Source organism: Plecotus auritus (genome assembly GCF_963455305.1).
Source record: "Plecotus auritus genome assembly, chromosome: 10".
Lineage (NCBI taxonomy): Eukaryota > Metazoa > Chordata > Mammalia > Chiroptera > Vespertilionidae > Plecotus > Plecotus auritus.
Genome location: NC_137785.1, coordinates 14851517 through 14868690, shown reverse-complemented (window position 1 = coordinate 14868690; position 17174 = coordinate 14851517). Strand labels below are relative to the sequence as shown.

Sequence of the window (17174 nt, the reverse complement as noted above, 5' to 3'; positions counted from 1 at the left end):
GGGGGAACCAGCAGACACAACAAGTGACAGGAGTGGTGGCCCCAAACACCAGATGACTGGAGTATCAGACCTGCTCCTATACTGTGCTTCAAATGCTTACAGATGTTCAAGAAGAACCAGAAACATGAAAAAAGATCAAGGTACTACCAAAAATAAAAAGCAGAGGTATCTGATAGAGGAAGAATTGGATCTACACGAGGGACATCCCTTCGGAGGAGGCGACTTTAAGACTGCTTTGCCAAAAACAGTAGTAGTGACAATCGTTTATTAAGTTGGAATGGAATCCAAAGAGAAGGAAGCCAATTTCTGTGCAAACTACCTTTATTTATAAAGAAGAACGTCCCCCATTTTGTTATAAAACCAGCACTGTGTGAAGGCACTTGGTCGGTTGGAGGGTGTGGGGTAGGGGTGGGGAGGAGGGTGCAGAGATCCTGGTAGAGAGACCAGTGTGCCTCACCCGGTCCCCCCCACCCCCCAAGGCTGCTGGGAGAAATGGGGGCAGAGGTGACTCCCAGGTAAAGCCACTGGAGGTGACCCAGCCCACTGGGATGATGGGTTGGCTTGCTTTGAGGGACTTGGGGAGGGGCTGACAGTTAGGGGTGGAGGGCACTTTGGACAGAATCTGATTTGGCAAATGGGGGGCTCTCTCTTGCCCCACAATGACCTCCCACAGTTAAGGCAGGTTTCTGAACGTAAGGCTGAGGTTCTCCTTCTCCCCTGGGCTTCCAGGAAAGCAGAGAGCTGGTGGAGATCCCACCCCGGCCCGGCTTGGGGTGCAGGGAGGTGCAGCGGTAATGGATCGGGAGGTCTGGAGCCAAGGCCAAGCTGCTTCCTCCTGTCTCCCCTGAAAACGTCCTTCTCTCCGGCTAGACCTTATTCCTCTGAGCCTTCACCCTGGGGAAGAGCTGAGGGAAGACAAGAGTTTCAGACACCAGGAGCGCCCACCCTCTTTCCTCCCCCAAATTGGCTGGAGTCCCCTATCCACCCCAAACACGAGACAGTCTCCATCATCCCATTTCTTCCTAAGGATTATCTCAGCATCTCCCAGACGGCCCTGCAATCCTCAGAGTCCCTGTCACCTCAGGCACCACATGGAACCTGCCAGTCAGCAGCCTGCTTGATGAGTTGGAAGGTTCTGAGTCCCCCACACTGCCTCTCCCCACCCCGTGGCTGTCTGGCTGGGACCTACCTCCACCCATCCCCAAATCAAAAGAATCTCCTCTCCTAGACATAATGCGATCTTCCTGGTCTCCTTCACGAACCTTGTAGAATCTCTCCCTCAGTTCTTCCATCATTTAATTAATGGATTCTTTCTCATCCTGCCCAACTCAGTGTAATAAAGGTTTCCTCATCTGTAATAGAACTCGTTAACTTTGCCCCCGGCATTACCATGTAATTGTTCATCTCTCCCCTTGGCTAAAATACACTGTTTACCTCCCACTCGTATGATAAGGGACGATAATAAAACTATCTGAGCACGAACCAATCAAATAACCAGTAAGGAAGAATTGGCACATACCCCACGCAGTACTACCAGGAGGAGTCTGTTCCTTACCCCCCCATTACTATACTGGACTTCCTCACTTCCCAGGCCCAGACGGACTTTTCTGAACCCCGCCCCTCCCAGATAATGGACTATCCCTCTCGCCCTTCTTTTTCCTGTGGGGTCTCCCCTTTCCCCCAACAGCCATCAGTAGGCCCCACAATATCTCCTCTGGGCTCACCCCGAAGTAGTTACGGGGCACATAGCCCTCCTGGCCGTGCAGCGTGGCCCACCACCAGTCCGTCTCCTCCGGCCCGTCCCTGCGCAGCACGGTGACCGACTCGCCCTCGCGGAAGGACAGCTCGTCCCCGAACTCGGCGCTGTAGTCCCAGAGGGCGTACACCATCCCGTTGTGCATCAGCCCCATGCTCTGCTCCACGTCTGAAACCCGAAAGGGCAGGGCGCGTCAGGGCCGGGAACAGGGGGGCCGGGAACACTCAGGGACACCAGGCGTGCTGGGGATAGGGACAGGCCTGGGGTTTGGTGCTGCCCCAGCTGGGGGTGAGCCACCTGAGCTGGAGTCAGCTGCCAGGACTGGCAGTTTCTAAAACTGGAGAACGTTGGGGTGCATCAAGCTGGGCCAACCCCCAAGACAGGGCCAGATGTCTCCATGCCCTCTTGTACATTAAGTCCCCATTCCATCTGTTACATTCCCTCTTGTACTTTAAGAGATATAGTCGTCTGCACCTCCCCCCCCCCCACTTAAGTGGTACAGTCTCCACAGAGGACTCGCTGCTCCTTCACATGGTACAGCCCCACTCCGCCTCCCCTCCGTGGTCCCATCTTCCCCTCTCCAGATGGTGCAGTCCATACTGCTCCACCTCCCTAAGTGATGAAGTTTCCAAAAAGGATGTAATAAGTTCTCTGGATGGCACAGCCCACCCACACCTTCGCCCTGTGGCCCACCGCCATCCGCCTCTTTAGTGCTGCAGCCCACAGTGTTCCAATTTCTCCTCCCCTCCCTGCCCGGCGTGCTGTCCAATCTCCACCCTCACAGAACTCTCCATGCTCGGGACAGGCAGGACAGGACACTACCTGTGACAAAGGTTATTGGCCCAATCCCCTCCCCAGAGGCTACAGCCCTTCCTCTCTCTGGTGAACAGTCTACTTCCCCATAAGTGGTCAAATCCCCGTCTGCCCCTGGTCACCTGTAGGGCCGATGTCACAGCCCATGGCTCTCACCCACCTTCTGCCATAGCAGGCACAGCTGGCTTGCCTCGCCTCTCTAGGCTCCGCTCCTAAATCCCCTGTCCCAGCCCCGGTCCTCCAGCCTGCCTTACCCCATCTGTTAAGTTCCTAACCCTGCCCTATGCCCCTCCAGGTGCGCAGTACAGAGCCGATGCACACCCTGTGGTACAGCCTGCCCAGTTCCTCCCGTTACCTGGTTAGGTGATGTGGCCCCCCTCCTGGAGGTATATGGTACAGTCTCATATCTCCCTACAAGTGGAAGAGTCCCCAAGCCCCTCAGCAGAAGCCATGGCCTGCTCACCTGCCAGCTGTGTGCACTGTATCTCCCACAGGTAGTACAGTCCACCCGCCCAGCCCCATCTATGCCAGGTAGATGGTAGAGTCGGAAAGTCCAGCGCCCCCCCCCCACCCCCCAGGTGAGAAAGCAGATGAACTCCGCAATTTCTACGACCACTTTTCTCCCCACCGGAGTCCAACTTGCAAGGCACAGCCCCCATGGTACCCCTCTCCCTCCAAGGTAGCACCCTCTGCTCTCCCACCCCCTGCTTGCACCTGTGGGGGGAAGTCCATCCTGCGGGCCCCTCTTAAGCTACCTGAGCTACATGGTTGGAACAGACCCCAAGTCCTCTCTCTGAGGAGTGTCCCCTCCCCCTCCCCCCGCCCCCCCCACCCCCCGCCTCCGAGGTGGCCCCGCCCATCAGCCCGCCTGCAGGCCCCAGCCCGCCTCGCACCTGCCAGGTAAGTGGCGCAGTCGGCGTAACCCTCCCGGTAGGGGTCGCACTTCTCGATGGCGGTGGCGCCGTCGCTGAGCGTGGTGGCGAAGATGGCCGCGCCGTGCTGCACCAGCGCCGTGCAGATGGCCGTGTCGTTGCACGAGGCCGCGCAGTGCAGCGGTGTCCTAGGCGTGGAGGCAGGCGTGAGCAGCCGCCCGCTGGGGGCCTGGTCCGCAGCCGTCCCCGCCCCACACCCCGCCCCCCGCGCGGGTCGGGGCTCACCAGCCGTGGCTGTCGGGGGAGTTGACGTTGGCGCCGGCCGCAATGAGGAAGTCCACGATGGGGTAGTTGGCGCCGCAGATGGCGTTGTGCAGGGCGGTGATGCCCTCCTCGTTGGGCTGACTCGGGTCGTTCATCTGGGCGGCCCAGAGACCTGAGGCTCAGTACGCGCCCTCCCGCGTTCGCGCTCTGCGGTCCCAACCCGCCCGTCCTGCGGTCCCGCCCGGCTCACCTCCTTCACCGCCTGCTGCACCACGTCCAGCTCCCCGGTCAGCGCCGCGTCCAGCAGCAGCACCAGTGGGTTGAGACGCGCGCGGCGGGCCTTGCGCGGAGAGCCTGCCTTCCGCAGCACCGAGCGCATCTCCTGGGCGACAGAGTCGGGAGAGTGGGGGGCGTCAGTGACTTCCAAAAGATTGGGAAGGAAATGCTCAAAATGTAAGGTAGAGTTCCTTCTGAGTGCTGTGATTTTGGCCTCTTTTTAAAAATATATATTTTTTATTGATTTCAGAGAGGAAAGGAGAGGGAGAGAGAGAGGAACATCAATGATGAGAATCATCGATCAGCTGCCTCCTGCACGGCCCCCACTGAGGATCGAGCCCACAACCTAGGCATGTGCCCTGACCGGTATCGAACGGTTCATAAGTTGATGCTCAACTACTGAGCCACGCGGGCCTGATTTTGGCCTCTTTAGTCTTACCTATTTCCTTGAGTTTCAATGGTGTTTGGGTATTCCTTTCTAGTGGAAATATTCATTTAAAATATAAATCTGTTTAACAACATATAGTGCACTAATCTGTGACCTTATGATTCAAATGACAAGTCTTTAATTTTCAGTTCTAGGGACTTTAAGAATCAGAAATTAGCCCTGGCCCAAATGGTTGAGGTGGTTGGAGCAGCCATCCAATACACCTCAGGTTTGATTCCGGGTCAGGGCACATATCCAGGTTGTAGGTTTGATCCCCCATGGGGGCGCCTTACAGGAGGCAACTTACCAATGTTTCTCACGTTAATGTTTTCTCTCTTTCTCTCTCCCTCTCTTTCCTTTCCTCCCTCCCTTTCTCCCTCTAAAATCAATTTTTTAAAAAATCAGTAACTGTGCACCTGAAACCTGTATAATTTTCTTAACCTGTGTCACCCCAATACATTTAATAAAAGGGGAAAAATCAGTAATGAACAGGGTCTGTGTTACTTTTTAATTCTAAAATCCTATTCTTCAAACCTTCAATGCTCTAAGATTCTGGAATTGTGATTGTGATTCCAGGAATGAATTACTGAATTCTGTGAGTCTTCAAGTTTCTCTGTGGCCAGGATTTTGTGATTCTACAATGAGGCAACTGGGCCATCATGATGTCAAGATCCTAAGCCTCAACAGTTCTTAGCTCCACCCTCAGGAGGACCTGGGAGTAGGCATTTTGAGGTGCCCCCACTTCTCTGGGCATTGTTCCCCTCCATCTCCCCACAGTGAGCGATCAGGACTGTTTTGCGTGACCACACCCCCCGATCCCAGCCAAGATGCAAAGACTAGACAAGATCAGCAGGAGGTCATCCCCTGGCCAAATAACAGCAGTTACCAGGCAAGTGCCAGGCACTATTCTAAGCGATATGTTACTGTAGTTCATCTTCACAGCAGCCCCACAATGATTCTCAGCCCCATTTTACAGAGGAGAAGACAAGCCCAGAGAGGCTAAGTGTCTTGCCTAAGGTTGCACAGCGGGTTAGTGCTGTGGAGCTGGTATTGGAACCAGGCAAGCCTAGCTTGACACTTAACCACAGCAGCCACAGCCTCAGAAACCAGAGACTTGCTCTGGGAAATCTGAATAGAAGAAGTTCCCAGTAGAGTCAGAGGACTCCATGGGCTTGAACTAAGAAGTCATTTTGAGTCAGGGCTGGCTGGGCCATTTCTAGCCATGGGCTTGTTGAGATTTAAGAGGAGAGAAGGAGAGAAGGCAGACACAAGAGCCTGTGTGGCACCCGGGGAGTTAGTAAAGTGCCTTGCTTCAGACAGGCTTTTCAAGTCCCAGAGTAAAACCTCTGTCTGCTAAGACACGGTCATTTCCAGGTTAGAAGACTCCACAATTCCTAGCCCTGGCCAGGTAGAGTGCCATCCTGATATGCCATGGTTTCAGGTTCAATCGATGGTCAGGGAACATATAAGAATCAACCAAGGGCCGTAGCCGGTTTGGATCAGTGGGTAGATCGTCAGCCTGCGGACTGAAGGGTCCCTGGTTCGATTCCGGTCAAGGGCACATGCCTGGGTTGCAGGCTGGATCCCCAGTATGGGGTGTGCGGGAGGCAGCCTATCAATGATCCTCTCTCATCATTGATGTTTCTATTTCTGTCACCCTCTCCCTTCCTCTCTGAAATCAATAAAAATATCTTAAAAGTAAATACATAAACAAAGCCTTTAAGAAAAAAAGAATCAACCAAGGAATGCATTAATAGGTGGAACAACAAATCAATGTTTCTCTCTAAAATCAATTAAAAAATAAAAAAAACACAAACAAAACCCCAGGATTCCTGAAGGATGCTCTGGCGTGGTGGGGATGTATTGGAGAGGAACAGGGAAAGTCTGGGTGGCCAAGACATTTGGTTGTCGCTCCATGTGTTCTTCCTTTCTTTTGAACATGGGCACGCTAGATTAAAAACTACATTTCCCAGCCTCCCTTGGAGCTGGGTTCCTAGCCAATGGGATGCAGCAGACCTGATGGGCCCAATTCCCAAGTTCTGTTCTAAAAGGGAAGGGGCACCTCCCATGTGCTAATATACCTCACTTTCCTCCTACATTACTTACCATGCTCTGCAGCTGCTCCGGTGGGCTGCTCTGGGGCGGGGCCGGAGGTGGTATGGGAGCTGGTGGGGCAGGAGCAGGGGGTCCTGCCCTGGCTTCAGATCCCTCAGAGATGGAGGACAGCTCAGGCTCAGGCCCCCCAGGTCCACCATGACGATGGAAGAGGCGGCTGATGATCTGCTGGTACTGCTTCTTGTGGGTGGGGGGCAGGGCTACAGCAGGGCTCTGCTCCATGGAACCCCTTCGTTTGAGGGGACGAGGAATCTCCGCCAGCACCCGTGCCACCTCCTCCAGCTCGGGCACCGACTGTGCCTCAGGTGGCAGTGCTGGCTGCAGCCGCGTGGGGCTGAGGGGCCGAGTTACAGTGCCTTCATCTGCATCGCCAGCCTCCAGCACTGGTGCCAGCAGCCCTTCCAGCTCTGGTTCAGGCTCCAGCTCAGCAGGGGCTTTGGGGGTGCCTAGAAGGAACAGAGGCAAATCAGAGGGGTTCTCAGGAGACCCCCAAGACTCCCTCCCCACAACCTCCAAGACCTGCAAGCAGCACCTGATTTGCTGTGTGGCCTCAGGGCAGTTCCTTGCTCTCTGGGCGCCACTTTCCCTGGGCTGTGGTGCCATTTCCCCTCTGTCAAGCACTTAGCATGTAGCTGGTGCTGCACATGCCTGTCTTGTTGAACTCTCACCTCACTATCCTGTGAGGTAGATATGCCTATCACCTCCTTATTACAGAAAGGGGAACTCAGTCTCAGAGACAGCAAACCAGTTGCCCAGTGACAAAAAATTGGGTTGCGACCTCAGTTCTATCTGACTCTGTACTCCTACCATCATGATAGACTTGAAGTTCTAAGAATCTAAGCGTTTCTTCTCCCAGCATGTCAGGAGGAAACTCCTGCTGGGACTAGAATCCTGGCCTTGCAGGCCTCTTCCAACTGCCTTATTCCTCTCTATCAGAGCTTTAAAAGCAGGTAGAAATAATAACGATCACTTTATACACATTATTATTATACACTGAATTCCCAACAGAACTTGTGCAATAGATATTATTCATCTCTCTTCAAGGCTGAGAAAAGAGAAGCTCAGATAGGTTAACTAATTTATCCCGCATCTCACAGCATCAGTGGAGGAGAGAGGCTCAAAACCCAATCTACTCAACTCCAGGCCCTGCACCGGTCTCACACCAGAAAACATTAATAATTATTATAACGAATATGATAGCTGTAAGATTACTATACATCAGGCCCTATTTTAAGGACTTTATATAAGATAGGTTCTATCATCACCTTTTACACTCAAGGAAATCGAGGTTCAGAGAGGTGAAGTGACTTGCCCAGGTCACTCAGCATGGAGCCAGGCAGTCTGACCCCAGAGTCCATGCTCAACCATCCTGCTGTCTGTCCCTAGCTCCCTGGCAAATCGCCAGCTTATCTGGCCTTGCTCTCCGCAGGCACAGGGTCTGAAAACAGGTGTTGGGCCGTGATGGCTCCCTCTGCTGGTCTGGTGCCCAGCCATTTGACCTCCCTTCACCAAGCCCTCAGGAATCCCCATTGCTGACTCACCTTCACTCCAAGTCTGTTGGGGGAACTGGGGCATTGGGGCAGGGGGTTGAAGCTGGAGCGGAGGCTGGGATTGTGGTTGTGACTGGGGCTGTGGGGGCACCTGGGACTGTGGTTGGGTCTGGGTCTGGGGTAGTAGCTGGGGCTGGGGAGGTGCTTGGGGCTGGGGAGGCAGCTTGGGCGGCGGAGCTCGGGAGAAGATGGGGGAGCCAGGGAACATGGCTCTGCTGGCCCCATGCTCCCAGAAGGCGTTCTGCAGCTTAAATATCATGCTGAGGGGGATGGGGCGCTGGCGGGGGGCGCCCCGGGGCTGGGGGTTGGAAGGAGGCATGGGGATGCGGCTGACAGGCTGCCAGCTTCGTGGCAAAGTGCCTGATGGCCCCGTGGAGCCCAGCGATCGGCGGTAGCTGCCCACGTCAGAACGCCTGTCATTGGCCAGAGGGGAGACCTTGTAATTGCGGGGCAAGGTGGCGCTGGTGAGGTTGTCCTGGGGAGAAGGGGGAAGGAGGGAAGGAAGAGGGGCTCAGATGGGAGGAAGATGAGGTAAGGGAAGGGTTAGGGGGGCAGCAAGAGATGAGAAGGAGGTGAGGGAAGCCGGAGAAAGCGAGGGAAAGAGGACAGGGAAGGACTGGAAATGCAGGATAAAGAAGGAAGAGCTTGAGGGACGGGCACAGGAAACGGGGCACAGCCTGGAGGGGGAGACTAGCCCTGACCCCGCTCCCGGCCCTTGCCCGACAGCCCCCTCCCCAGCTTCTCCGGCCCCTCACCTTGCCGGTGGCCCCCAGCCCATCCAGGCTGCTTTCTCTCCAGGGTAACAGCTGCAGGCCCGGTGAGGAGGGCCTCCCGAAGGCATCCAGGCCTGCAAGGGGGGAGTCATTAGGATCTGGGGACCGCCTCTCCGGCTCCCCCACTCCCTCGGCTTCCCATCACTGACGTTCGTAGCTAACTGCGTGTGAAGACTTCTTCTCGTACGCCACGTCCAGATCCGACTCGTTCCAGGCTTTGGGGGGCCGCCGGCGCAGCATTAGGTCGTCTGAGGAGAGGGGGCGAATGAGGATGGGAGAGGTCAGCCCAGATCCCGCACCCTCCCACCCTCCACGTCCGGCCCGCGTTCACCTTGAGCACGCAGAGGCGGGGCGAAGGCGCTGCTGCCCGCGCCCAGCAGGGGGATACCAAAGGCGGCTGATGGATCGTAGGCGGCAGAGGGGCGCGGCGAGGGCCCGCGCTCTGGGAAGAAAACCTGGGGCCCCTCGGCCAGGGGGCTGCCACGGGGGGAGCTGGCGCGGGCCAGTAAGTCGAAGGGCGTCGGGGTACCCTGCTGGCGGAGCGGGCCGGAGCCGGGCCGTGGGGAAGGCGCGCGACCAAGGGAGCCGCCAGCGCCATCGTAGGCACGGGGCCTGGGCGAGGGCGCGCGGTCCAGGCTGCTGTAGGCGTCCGGCTGCAGGTAGATGGAGGTGCGCGGTGACGACGGCCGGCCCTTAGGGGACAGCGAGCTGTAGGGGAGCAGAGCCGGGGCGCTCTCAGAGCGTCCAAACGGGGTGTCTGCGCTGTCGCCGGGCGCTTTCCGGGAGGACCCGCGGCTGCCGAAGGGCTCTGGGACCGGGCTGGAGCTGTACCGAGGCAGCTGGGGAGAGACCGGGACATCGAGGGGTCAGAGGAGACATTACTAGAGGGCTGGGAGGAGGGCAAAGGAGATAATCGAAAATCAACCCAAGGAGGTTGGACCAGGGCTGGAGATTCAGGCAGAGCCCAGGGAGAGCGCGTGGGAAGAGGGCTGGAAATCAGGGCTAAGGCTGGTCCATGCAGCGCTTTTGAGCCGCTTAGAAAGAGGCCCCTTTCCTTCCGGGGTCCTGGCAGGGTCCACTTCCACTGGTCCCTTCTAAAGTGGCCTTTAAGAGCCCACAACCCGCACAGCCGCACCAAGCGGCCTTGCCTGAACTCCCAGCGGAAAGAAGCTGGCTTCGGGGGGCTAGGGTGGGGACCAGGCGAGCGGGCTCACCCTGGCGGGGGCTCCAGCCTGAGAGCCAGGTGGCGTCGGCGAGTCTGACCACAGCGACTCCAGCTGCTTGGTCAGTTCGTCCACCTTGGCCGCCGCCGTGTCCAGCTCCATCTGCTTCAGGTCCATGTGCTTCATGGCCAGAGCTGGGCGGGCGGGAGTGGCGGTGAGGACGCGGACCTCCTAGCAGGGGCCCGGCTCCGCCCCCAGGACCAGCCCCCTTCCCCAGCTCACACTGGAAGTTCAGGTCCAGAAGGTCCCCCGAGCTCTGGAATGCCTCGCTGTCCATGGTGCCGGCCGGAGCGGGGCGCCTGCATGGGGGAGCGGGGAGGTTCTCAGACACTGCCCGTCCGAACCCCGCCCGCAGGGAAGCTGGGGCCTTGAGAAGCAGAGCGGTTTCACTCTGCTAGCTCCTTCCACTGGAAGCACGATGCCCCTCCACTCTCCCGGCTAGGAAATGCCAACTCCTTCAAAACCTCTTGGAAGGCGCAGGACAATGAACTCTATGTGACTCTGTCCATCTCTCTATTTCAGCCCTAATAAGATTTGAACAGCTCTGACCCATTTGGCTCAGTGGATAGAGTATTGGCCTGCCAACCGAAAGGTCCCAGGTTCGATTCCGGTCAAGGGCATGTACCGTGGTTGCGGGCACATCCCCAGTAGGGGGTGTGCAGGAGGCAGCTGTTCGATGTTTCTCTCTCATTGATGTTTCTAACTGTCCCTCTCCCTTCCTCTCTGTAAAAAATCAATAAAATATATTTTTAAAAAGATTTGAATAATTCCTTCAACAATTGATCCGTCAATCACCTGCTATGTGCCAGACATTATAGTGAACAGAGGATGCAATAACATAGCTATCAAGCCCTGGCTGTGTGTCTGAGTTAGTTAGAGCATTGTCCTGACCCGCCCAGGTTGTGAGTTCCATCCCTGGTCAGGGCACAATACGAGAGTCAGCTGCTGAACACATGAACGAGTGAAACAACAAACCGATGTTTCTCTCTCTCTCTCTCTAAAAATCAATATAATAATAATAAAGAACAACAACAAAAAGAATAACTATTAATTACTGAATGCCTACTAGGGATCAGGAGACAGTATACTAGATGCTGAGGATATTTTTTAAATTTTTAATGTATTGATTTTGAGAGAGGGAGAGAAACATCTACCTGTTGCTCCACCCATCCATTGGTTGATTCTTGCATGTGCCCTGTCTGGGGAGCAAACCCTCAACCTTGGGGTACGCTGGCCCTGACCAGGTAGCTCAATTGATTAGAGCATGGTTCCCATATGCCAAGGTTGAGGGTTCGCTCCCCAGTCAGGGCACATACAAGAATCAACCAGTGAGCCCTGGCTGGTTTGGCTCAGTGAATAGAGCGTTGGCCTGGGTCTGAAGGGTCCTGGGTTTGATTCCGGTCAGGGGCACACACCTGGGTTGCGGGCTCGGTGCAGCCGATCAGTGATTCTCTCTCATCGTTGATGTTTCTATCTCTCTCTCTCCCCCCCTTCCTCTCTGAAATCAATAAAAATATATTTTAAAAAAAGAATCAACCAGCGAATGCATAAATAAGTGGAACAACAAATCAGTGTTTCTCTCTCTTCCTCTCTCAGTTCAAAATCAAACAATAATGATAATTATGCTGCCTACTGTGTGCCAGGACTTGTGCTAGTTGCGTGGTATAATAAAATGAAACAATCATGTATTCATGAGCTGCTGCCTCCTAAAATTTTGCCAAATGCTTTGCATGCAATAGCTCATTTGATTGTCAAACCAGCATAGCAGGCAAGAAAGAGGGGCTCAGCAACATTTGTTCAAGGTCACCCTGCAAGAAGCCCAAAGTACAAGGTTTCACACCTGATTTACCTCGTTATTTTGGGTCCCAGAGGGCAGGGATCACTCAGCTTCATCTCCTCAGAGTCCCCACCCAGAGGACACCTAGTTCATAGGGACCCAGTGTCAACAGGAAGACCAGGGAAGTGGCGGGCGGGGGGGGGGGGGGGGGAGGGAGGGAAGGGGTGGCTGGGCTGCTGTGGTCATTAGCCCAGTGGATGGGAGCCAGGCCACCAGGAACCGGTCAGGCCAGCACTATCTCCATCCCACAGCAGCTGCCACGCCCACCAGCTCTGCCACTTCCTCAGGCTTCACCAACAGCTTAGCTCAGCGTGGGCAGCAGGCGGGCTGGGGCATGCTATCCCGGGCCTCCGTCTGAAAAGCCTCAGGACAGAACCTGCTGGAGCTGGTGGCTCGTTTGGGTGTGTTGGGAGTGTATAACCTTGGGCAACGAGTCCCCTCCACTCTTTGGGCCTCAGTTTCCCCAATAATGAAGGGAGGAGGTAAATCAGCTGTGCTGAGGGGCCTCTTCAGTCTCTCAGAGGCCTAGATTCTGAAACTGTAAGGACCTTGAGATTGTCCACAGAGCCCCAAACCCTCAGCTTGAGAGTCTATTGTTCCAAAGTTCTAAGTCCAAGATGCTTATCTTTGGAACATTCTAGAATGCTCCAATTTGGCCATCCCTGGACCCCACCCCACCCCGTCCTAAAAGCCTATGTGACTGTGTGGCATAGTGCAGTGGGTAAGGGCACAACGAAGGAGCCTGACTTCCAGGGTCCTAATCTGGTGGCAACCCTGACAAGTGCCTGGGTTTCCTGATCTGCAAAATGGGGAGAAACAGCAGTCTCCCGCAGAGGACTGTGTGGTGATCCAACTGGCCAGAAGGTGCAAGAGGAGTTAGGCTCTGAGAATTGAGGCCTCATGCAGTAGAGACTACAGGAGTCAAAACCGGTCTTTTAGAATCTTAGATACACAGGAAACACTGTGTCTGTTAAAATATAAAAATTGAACAATTCTATGCAGCCTCCTGTGCCAGCATTTTGGCAGCGAGCAGTTCTTTTGGGGATTTCATGATTTCCAAATTTCTAAGACTCTCAGATCCCACGCTGACATCCTCTGGCTCAGAGGAAATGCCGACGCTGGGCGTGGGGGGCCCGACCCGGGGCTGGTGCGGGCGGAGGGAGCGTCGGGACCGCCAGGGGGCGCTCCGAGTCACGCCCGACCCCAGCCCAGCAGGCGGACAGCACCTGAGCTCAGACCCGGGGAATGCGCCGCGCGCGGGTCTGGGCAGGTGCAGAACCTCCCCGGGCAGAGGAGCGGGGCCGGGCGGGGCGTGAGGGCGGCGCCTCTGCTCCCAGGCCCTAGCCCTTCACCCCCAGGTACTTTCCAACCCAAGCTCCCGTTTCTCCCCTGCCCTCTACCCCTAGCTCTCTTTTCCAGGCCTCCTCTGCACTCCAACCAGGTTCTCTGGGTCAAGAATCCAGGCAGGAGGTGGGGGTGGGGATGGGGTCGTTCCAGAGGAATCATCCTCAGAAGGAACCGTGTCAGAGCGTCAGAGCGCTAGGCTGGCCTGGGAATACCCAGGCTGTAATCCTACAGTTCTGTGTGGACAGACTGACGCTAGGAGAAGCCCCACCCTCTCTGGGACTGGGTACCCCCCTCTGGGGACAGCTGTGGTATGGGACCTTCCCCTCTCTAAGCCTCTTCCTTGGACTAGTTATTTAGCTTCTCTGTGTCTCAGTTTTCTCGTGTGTATAATAGGGCGATTAAAACCTCCACATTACAGGGGTGTTGAGGTTTGAGTGACATAATGTATGTGTTTAAAACAGCGTTTAGAACAGTGCAGGGCACCAAATAAAGTTCACACATATGGGATTCTTAATTACGGTCTTCCTTTGCTTATCATTAAGATATCACAGGGTCAAAAAAAAAAAAAGATATCACAGGGTCTGGCACAGAGTGAGGGCTCAAAACCCAAAGTAATTTCCCCCAAAAAAGAGCCCTTTCAACTCTTTCTGAGATTCTAAAAGCCCTGCATTTGGACCTCTGGAGTCTTCACTTCCTGAGCCCTGAACTCTCCATGTACATTCCTGAGTTCTGGCCAGGGGTCATCCACAATAATTTAAGCACAGGGGCCTGAGGAGCCCTGGAAGGTTCCAGAGAGAAGGTGGCAGAAGCCCAGGGTGTAGGCTGTGCCTGCTCTCCAGCCTGTTTCCCCACTGGAGCAGGGAGAAGTCATTCCCTGGGGTGGGGTCAGCAAACCTCATTGGAAGTGACACCTTTAAACAACTGCCAGAGACAATGGGAACCGTCTGGTCTACCTGCCAACCCTGAGCCTGGCATGCTGTGAGCTCGGTCTTGGCAGCCATGCTTATTATTTTTAATGTCTTCACAGGCTATTACCAAATGCTCTTCAAGCCTAAACTTTTAGGAAGTTCTTCCCTCTCTCATCAGAGCCCCTTGCCTCCCCACCCCCTTGTTTAATCCTTTCCCATGACACTTGTGGGTGGAGACAAGGGGGAGACAGACAGAGGGACGTGCGGGGCCCTGCCCTCCCCCCCCCCTTCTGCTTCAAGGACAGACACACACCTCCAGAATTAGCCTCTATCCCTCCCTTATCTCCCACGCTACCTCAGGTCAGACAGATGGGGGTGGAGGTGACATTTCTCACCTCAGGGTCAGGGCCAGTAGCCCTAGGAGGGGAAAGGTTAGTCAGAAAATCTGGTGGGAGTGGAAGGAATTCTGTACCCCAGAGAGCTGCAGAGGGAGGGGTGATGCCAAATCTTGGTTTCCCCTCCCACTCTGACCTCTGAGCTTGGTTTACCCCCATCCTCTCTGTGTAACCACTGTGTGGTGCCCAGCTCTGCAAGCCTCCCAGAATCCAACCCCACCTTCTGGAATTCTGCCCTGGGTTCTACCTAGAACGCCCGCCCTCTGCAAACCCCAGCTGTTTCCCACCTCCATGGGGCAATCGGAGGCACCACACCCGCGCCAGGGGGCGCCCTTGGGCGGAGGTCCCTCTCTGGTTAGGCAGGTCTGACGCCTCGGTTAATGACATGTTGGGGATCGCGCAGCGGCACAGGGGAGTTTGGAGAGCTGCCCCAGTCCTCGCACCCCAGCCCCCACCTCAGAGCCGGAAAGTTTGGGAAGCGCCACACAGCCTCCAGAGGGACCCCGGGTACTTGTCTCGCCCCATTTCAGGAACCCGGGTTCCACTATCCCCTCCCCACCCTAATTCTTCTCGGAGACCTACAGGCTCGGTGGAGAAGGCAGCAGGAGAGTGGTAGGATGGCCTCCCATTCCAGAGCCCTAGCCGTACGAGCCTCCCATTTCTGCCCCAGATTCAGGCATCCCCTTCCCCAATTCTACTCAAGGACTCAGGGTTCCGAGAGCCCCCAATTCGAGGGACTCAGGAGTCCCAGTTCCAACGTATCCCCCGGACCAAGGCGTCCGAGTCCTCCATTCCAAGAACTCAGGCATCCCGGCCCCCTTTCCTTCTGCCCAGTAAACCAAGTATCCAAGTTCTCTCCTTCCAAGGACCCCTGCGTCAGCGCACCCCCAATTCCGCGCTGGGACCCGGCGTCCGGTTCCCCTCCCAGTCCTCCCAGAGACACGGTGTCGGCTCCTCCAGAGCCGCTGGACCCGGAGGAGGCGGAACTCACGGATCAGGGGCCGATCCTGGCACCAGGGGTCTTCCTCCGGCTTCGGCTCCGGCAGCGGGGAGCGGAGGACGGGGCGGGGCAGACTGCGGGAACAGGTTGGACAACGTGACTTCGGCTGGAGGGAGGCGGGTCCCCGAGGGGAGGGGGAGCCGGGGTCGCCTCGAGCACCTTGGGACTTGTAGTCCCGGAGGAACAGGGCGCTGACTGAACCATTCCCACTCAGAGTCATCCGAAGTCCATTTCACAGACAGGAAGGGCGAGGCCCAGAAGCCTAGAGAGACCTGGCCACGGAAACAGAGTCCAGACTTCTACGTCCCTGTGGCTGCGGAGGACGGACTCCCAAATCCCTGCCCCACCCCTCCAGGCTCAGTTTCCCCCGTCTTGAATGATTAGGACACTACCAAAGGGGGAGAAGGTTACAGACTCATGCCCTATCCCTAGAGCGAGAGGAGGTCTCCCTAAATAGTATCCCCTCGAGTTTCTGAGCCTCAGTCTCCCCGTCGGTAAAAAGGGCGGATTGGATCTTACAAGATGTCCCAGAAACGGCGCCCAGGCTGGGACCACGGTCCCTAGCGGCGTCCACAGCCTAGTTGGGCGCTTCCCCGCCTGGGGTCCTCTGGGAATTGTAGTCCCGGAGCCCGCAGGGGCGACGCCCCGGTGTCTCGCCCCCGCGCGGGAACTATCTGGGGATCCCCGTTGGAGGGAACGCGTCCGCTGACCCTCCCTCCGCTCTGGGAAGCCGCTCGCTCCCTGAAAAGAGGGGCACCCCAATTCGGGAGTAGGATCCGAAATCGCGGCAGAGGGGGCGGGAAGCGGCGCTGACACACCGGCCAGGAATGCAGTTGGGTCACCCTGTCTAGCCGCTGTCTCGCTGCTCTGCCCGCCGCCCCACGGATGCCGTCGTTGTCAGGGGGGCGTGGACGCGTCCCCCAAATGTGGGCCCACGTGTTGCTGTTTACAAGTGCGCGGGTCTGGGAAGGAGCTCTGGTCTTCTCCCTCTCCCTTCCCCAACGCCTTCGGGAATGTGCTCCATACGAGATTAAATCCTCCAGGACAGCTACTTGTCTCGTTGGACCCACGGGCCCTATCCCTCAGCTCACACGGCCCCACGCGAGTCTGGAGGCTCCGCCCCCCATGTTTCCCGCTCCCCTGAGGTCCAGAAGCCCCGCCCCTGGCTGGTACTTCACACTATCGAGAGGAATTACCCCCTTTCCTTCACTTCCCCACCCCACCCACCCAAGTTCTGAACTCCCGAGACATCTGGGCCTCCCTAGAAGGCACTGTAACACTGAAAGCACAGCCATGCCAACCAAGACTCTTACCTAGCTCTTTAAGGATTTCAGCCCAATCGATCTTCCTGTCTCTTTAAGAGTTAGGTCCCATCAATGTGGCTGCCCCTTTAAGGCGACGTTGGAGCAAATAATGTCTGAGAGACTAGGGGGGATGCCCGCCGGGGCCTGGTGGGGCTCTACCTCCCGCCAGACATCGAATCAGCTGCATCTGGGAGCAGATTTACAGGAAAAGAGATCTTCCTTGGTTGTCTGCTCCGCACAAATGGAAATTTCCCGCAGTTCTGCTCACAAAGCCGGGGCGCTCCCAGCGATACCTCCGCGCCCCTACAGCCTTT

General features: G+C 56.3%; 1 protein-coding gene across 2 annotated transcripts; it reads right to left on the bottom strand.

Moving 5' to 3' along the window:
* Nucleotides 1–306: 306 nt before the first annotated feature.
* PPP1R13L (protein phosphatase 1 regulatory subunit 13 like) lies at nt 307–16949 on the bottom strand. Of its 2 annotated transcripts, none has more exons than XM_080643870.1 (13): nt 16870–16949; nt 10292–10368; nt 10061–10203; nt 9178–9685; nt 8996–9094; nt 8829–8920; nt 8065–8548; nt 6515–6969; nt 3956–4087; nt 3727–3860; nt 3463–3629; nt 1725–1924; nt 307–905 (listed from the first exon to the last, which is right to left on the bottom strand). In XM_080643870.1, the coding sequence occupies exons 2-13, from the start codon at nt 10344–10346 to the stop codon at nt 867–869; spliced, it is 2508 nt and encodes an 835-aa protein (XP_080499996.1). In that variant the 5' UTR covers nt 10347–10368; nt 16870–16949; the 3' UTR covers nt 307–866. The 2 variants fall into 2 exon arrangements, with proteins under 2 accessions (XP_080499996.1, XP_080499995.1); XM_080643869.1 differs by lacking the exon at nt 16870–16949 and adding an exon at nt 15548–15612.
* Between the last annotated feature and the right edge of the window lie 225 nt (nt 16950–17174).

What these genes read in the sequence shown, in the direction of transcription:
- PPP1R13L (XM_080643870.1), bottom strand. Translation starts at nt 10,346, where the DNA reads ATGGACAGCGAGGCATTCCAGAGCTCGGGGGACCTTCTGGACCTGAAC. An exon ending in ACACGCAGTTAGCTACGAAC is followed by an intron (nt 8,921 to 8,995) that starts GTCAGTGATGGG and finishes CCCCCCTTGCAG; the next exon opens with GCCTGGATGCCTTCGGGAGG. An exon ending in TGCAGCAGGCGGTGAAGGAG is followed by an intron (nt 3,861 to 3,955) that starts GTGAGCCGGGCG and finishes TGGGCCGCCCAG; the next exon opens with ATGAACGACCCGAGTCAGCC.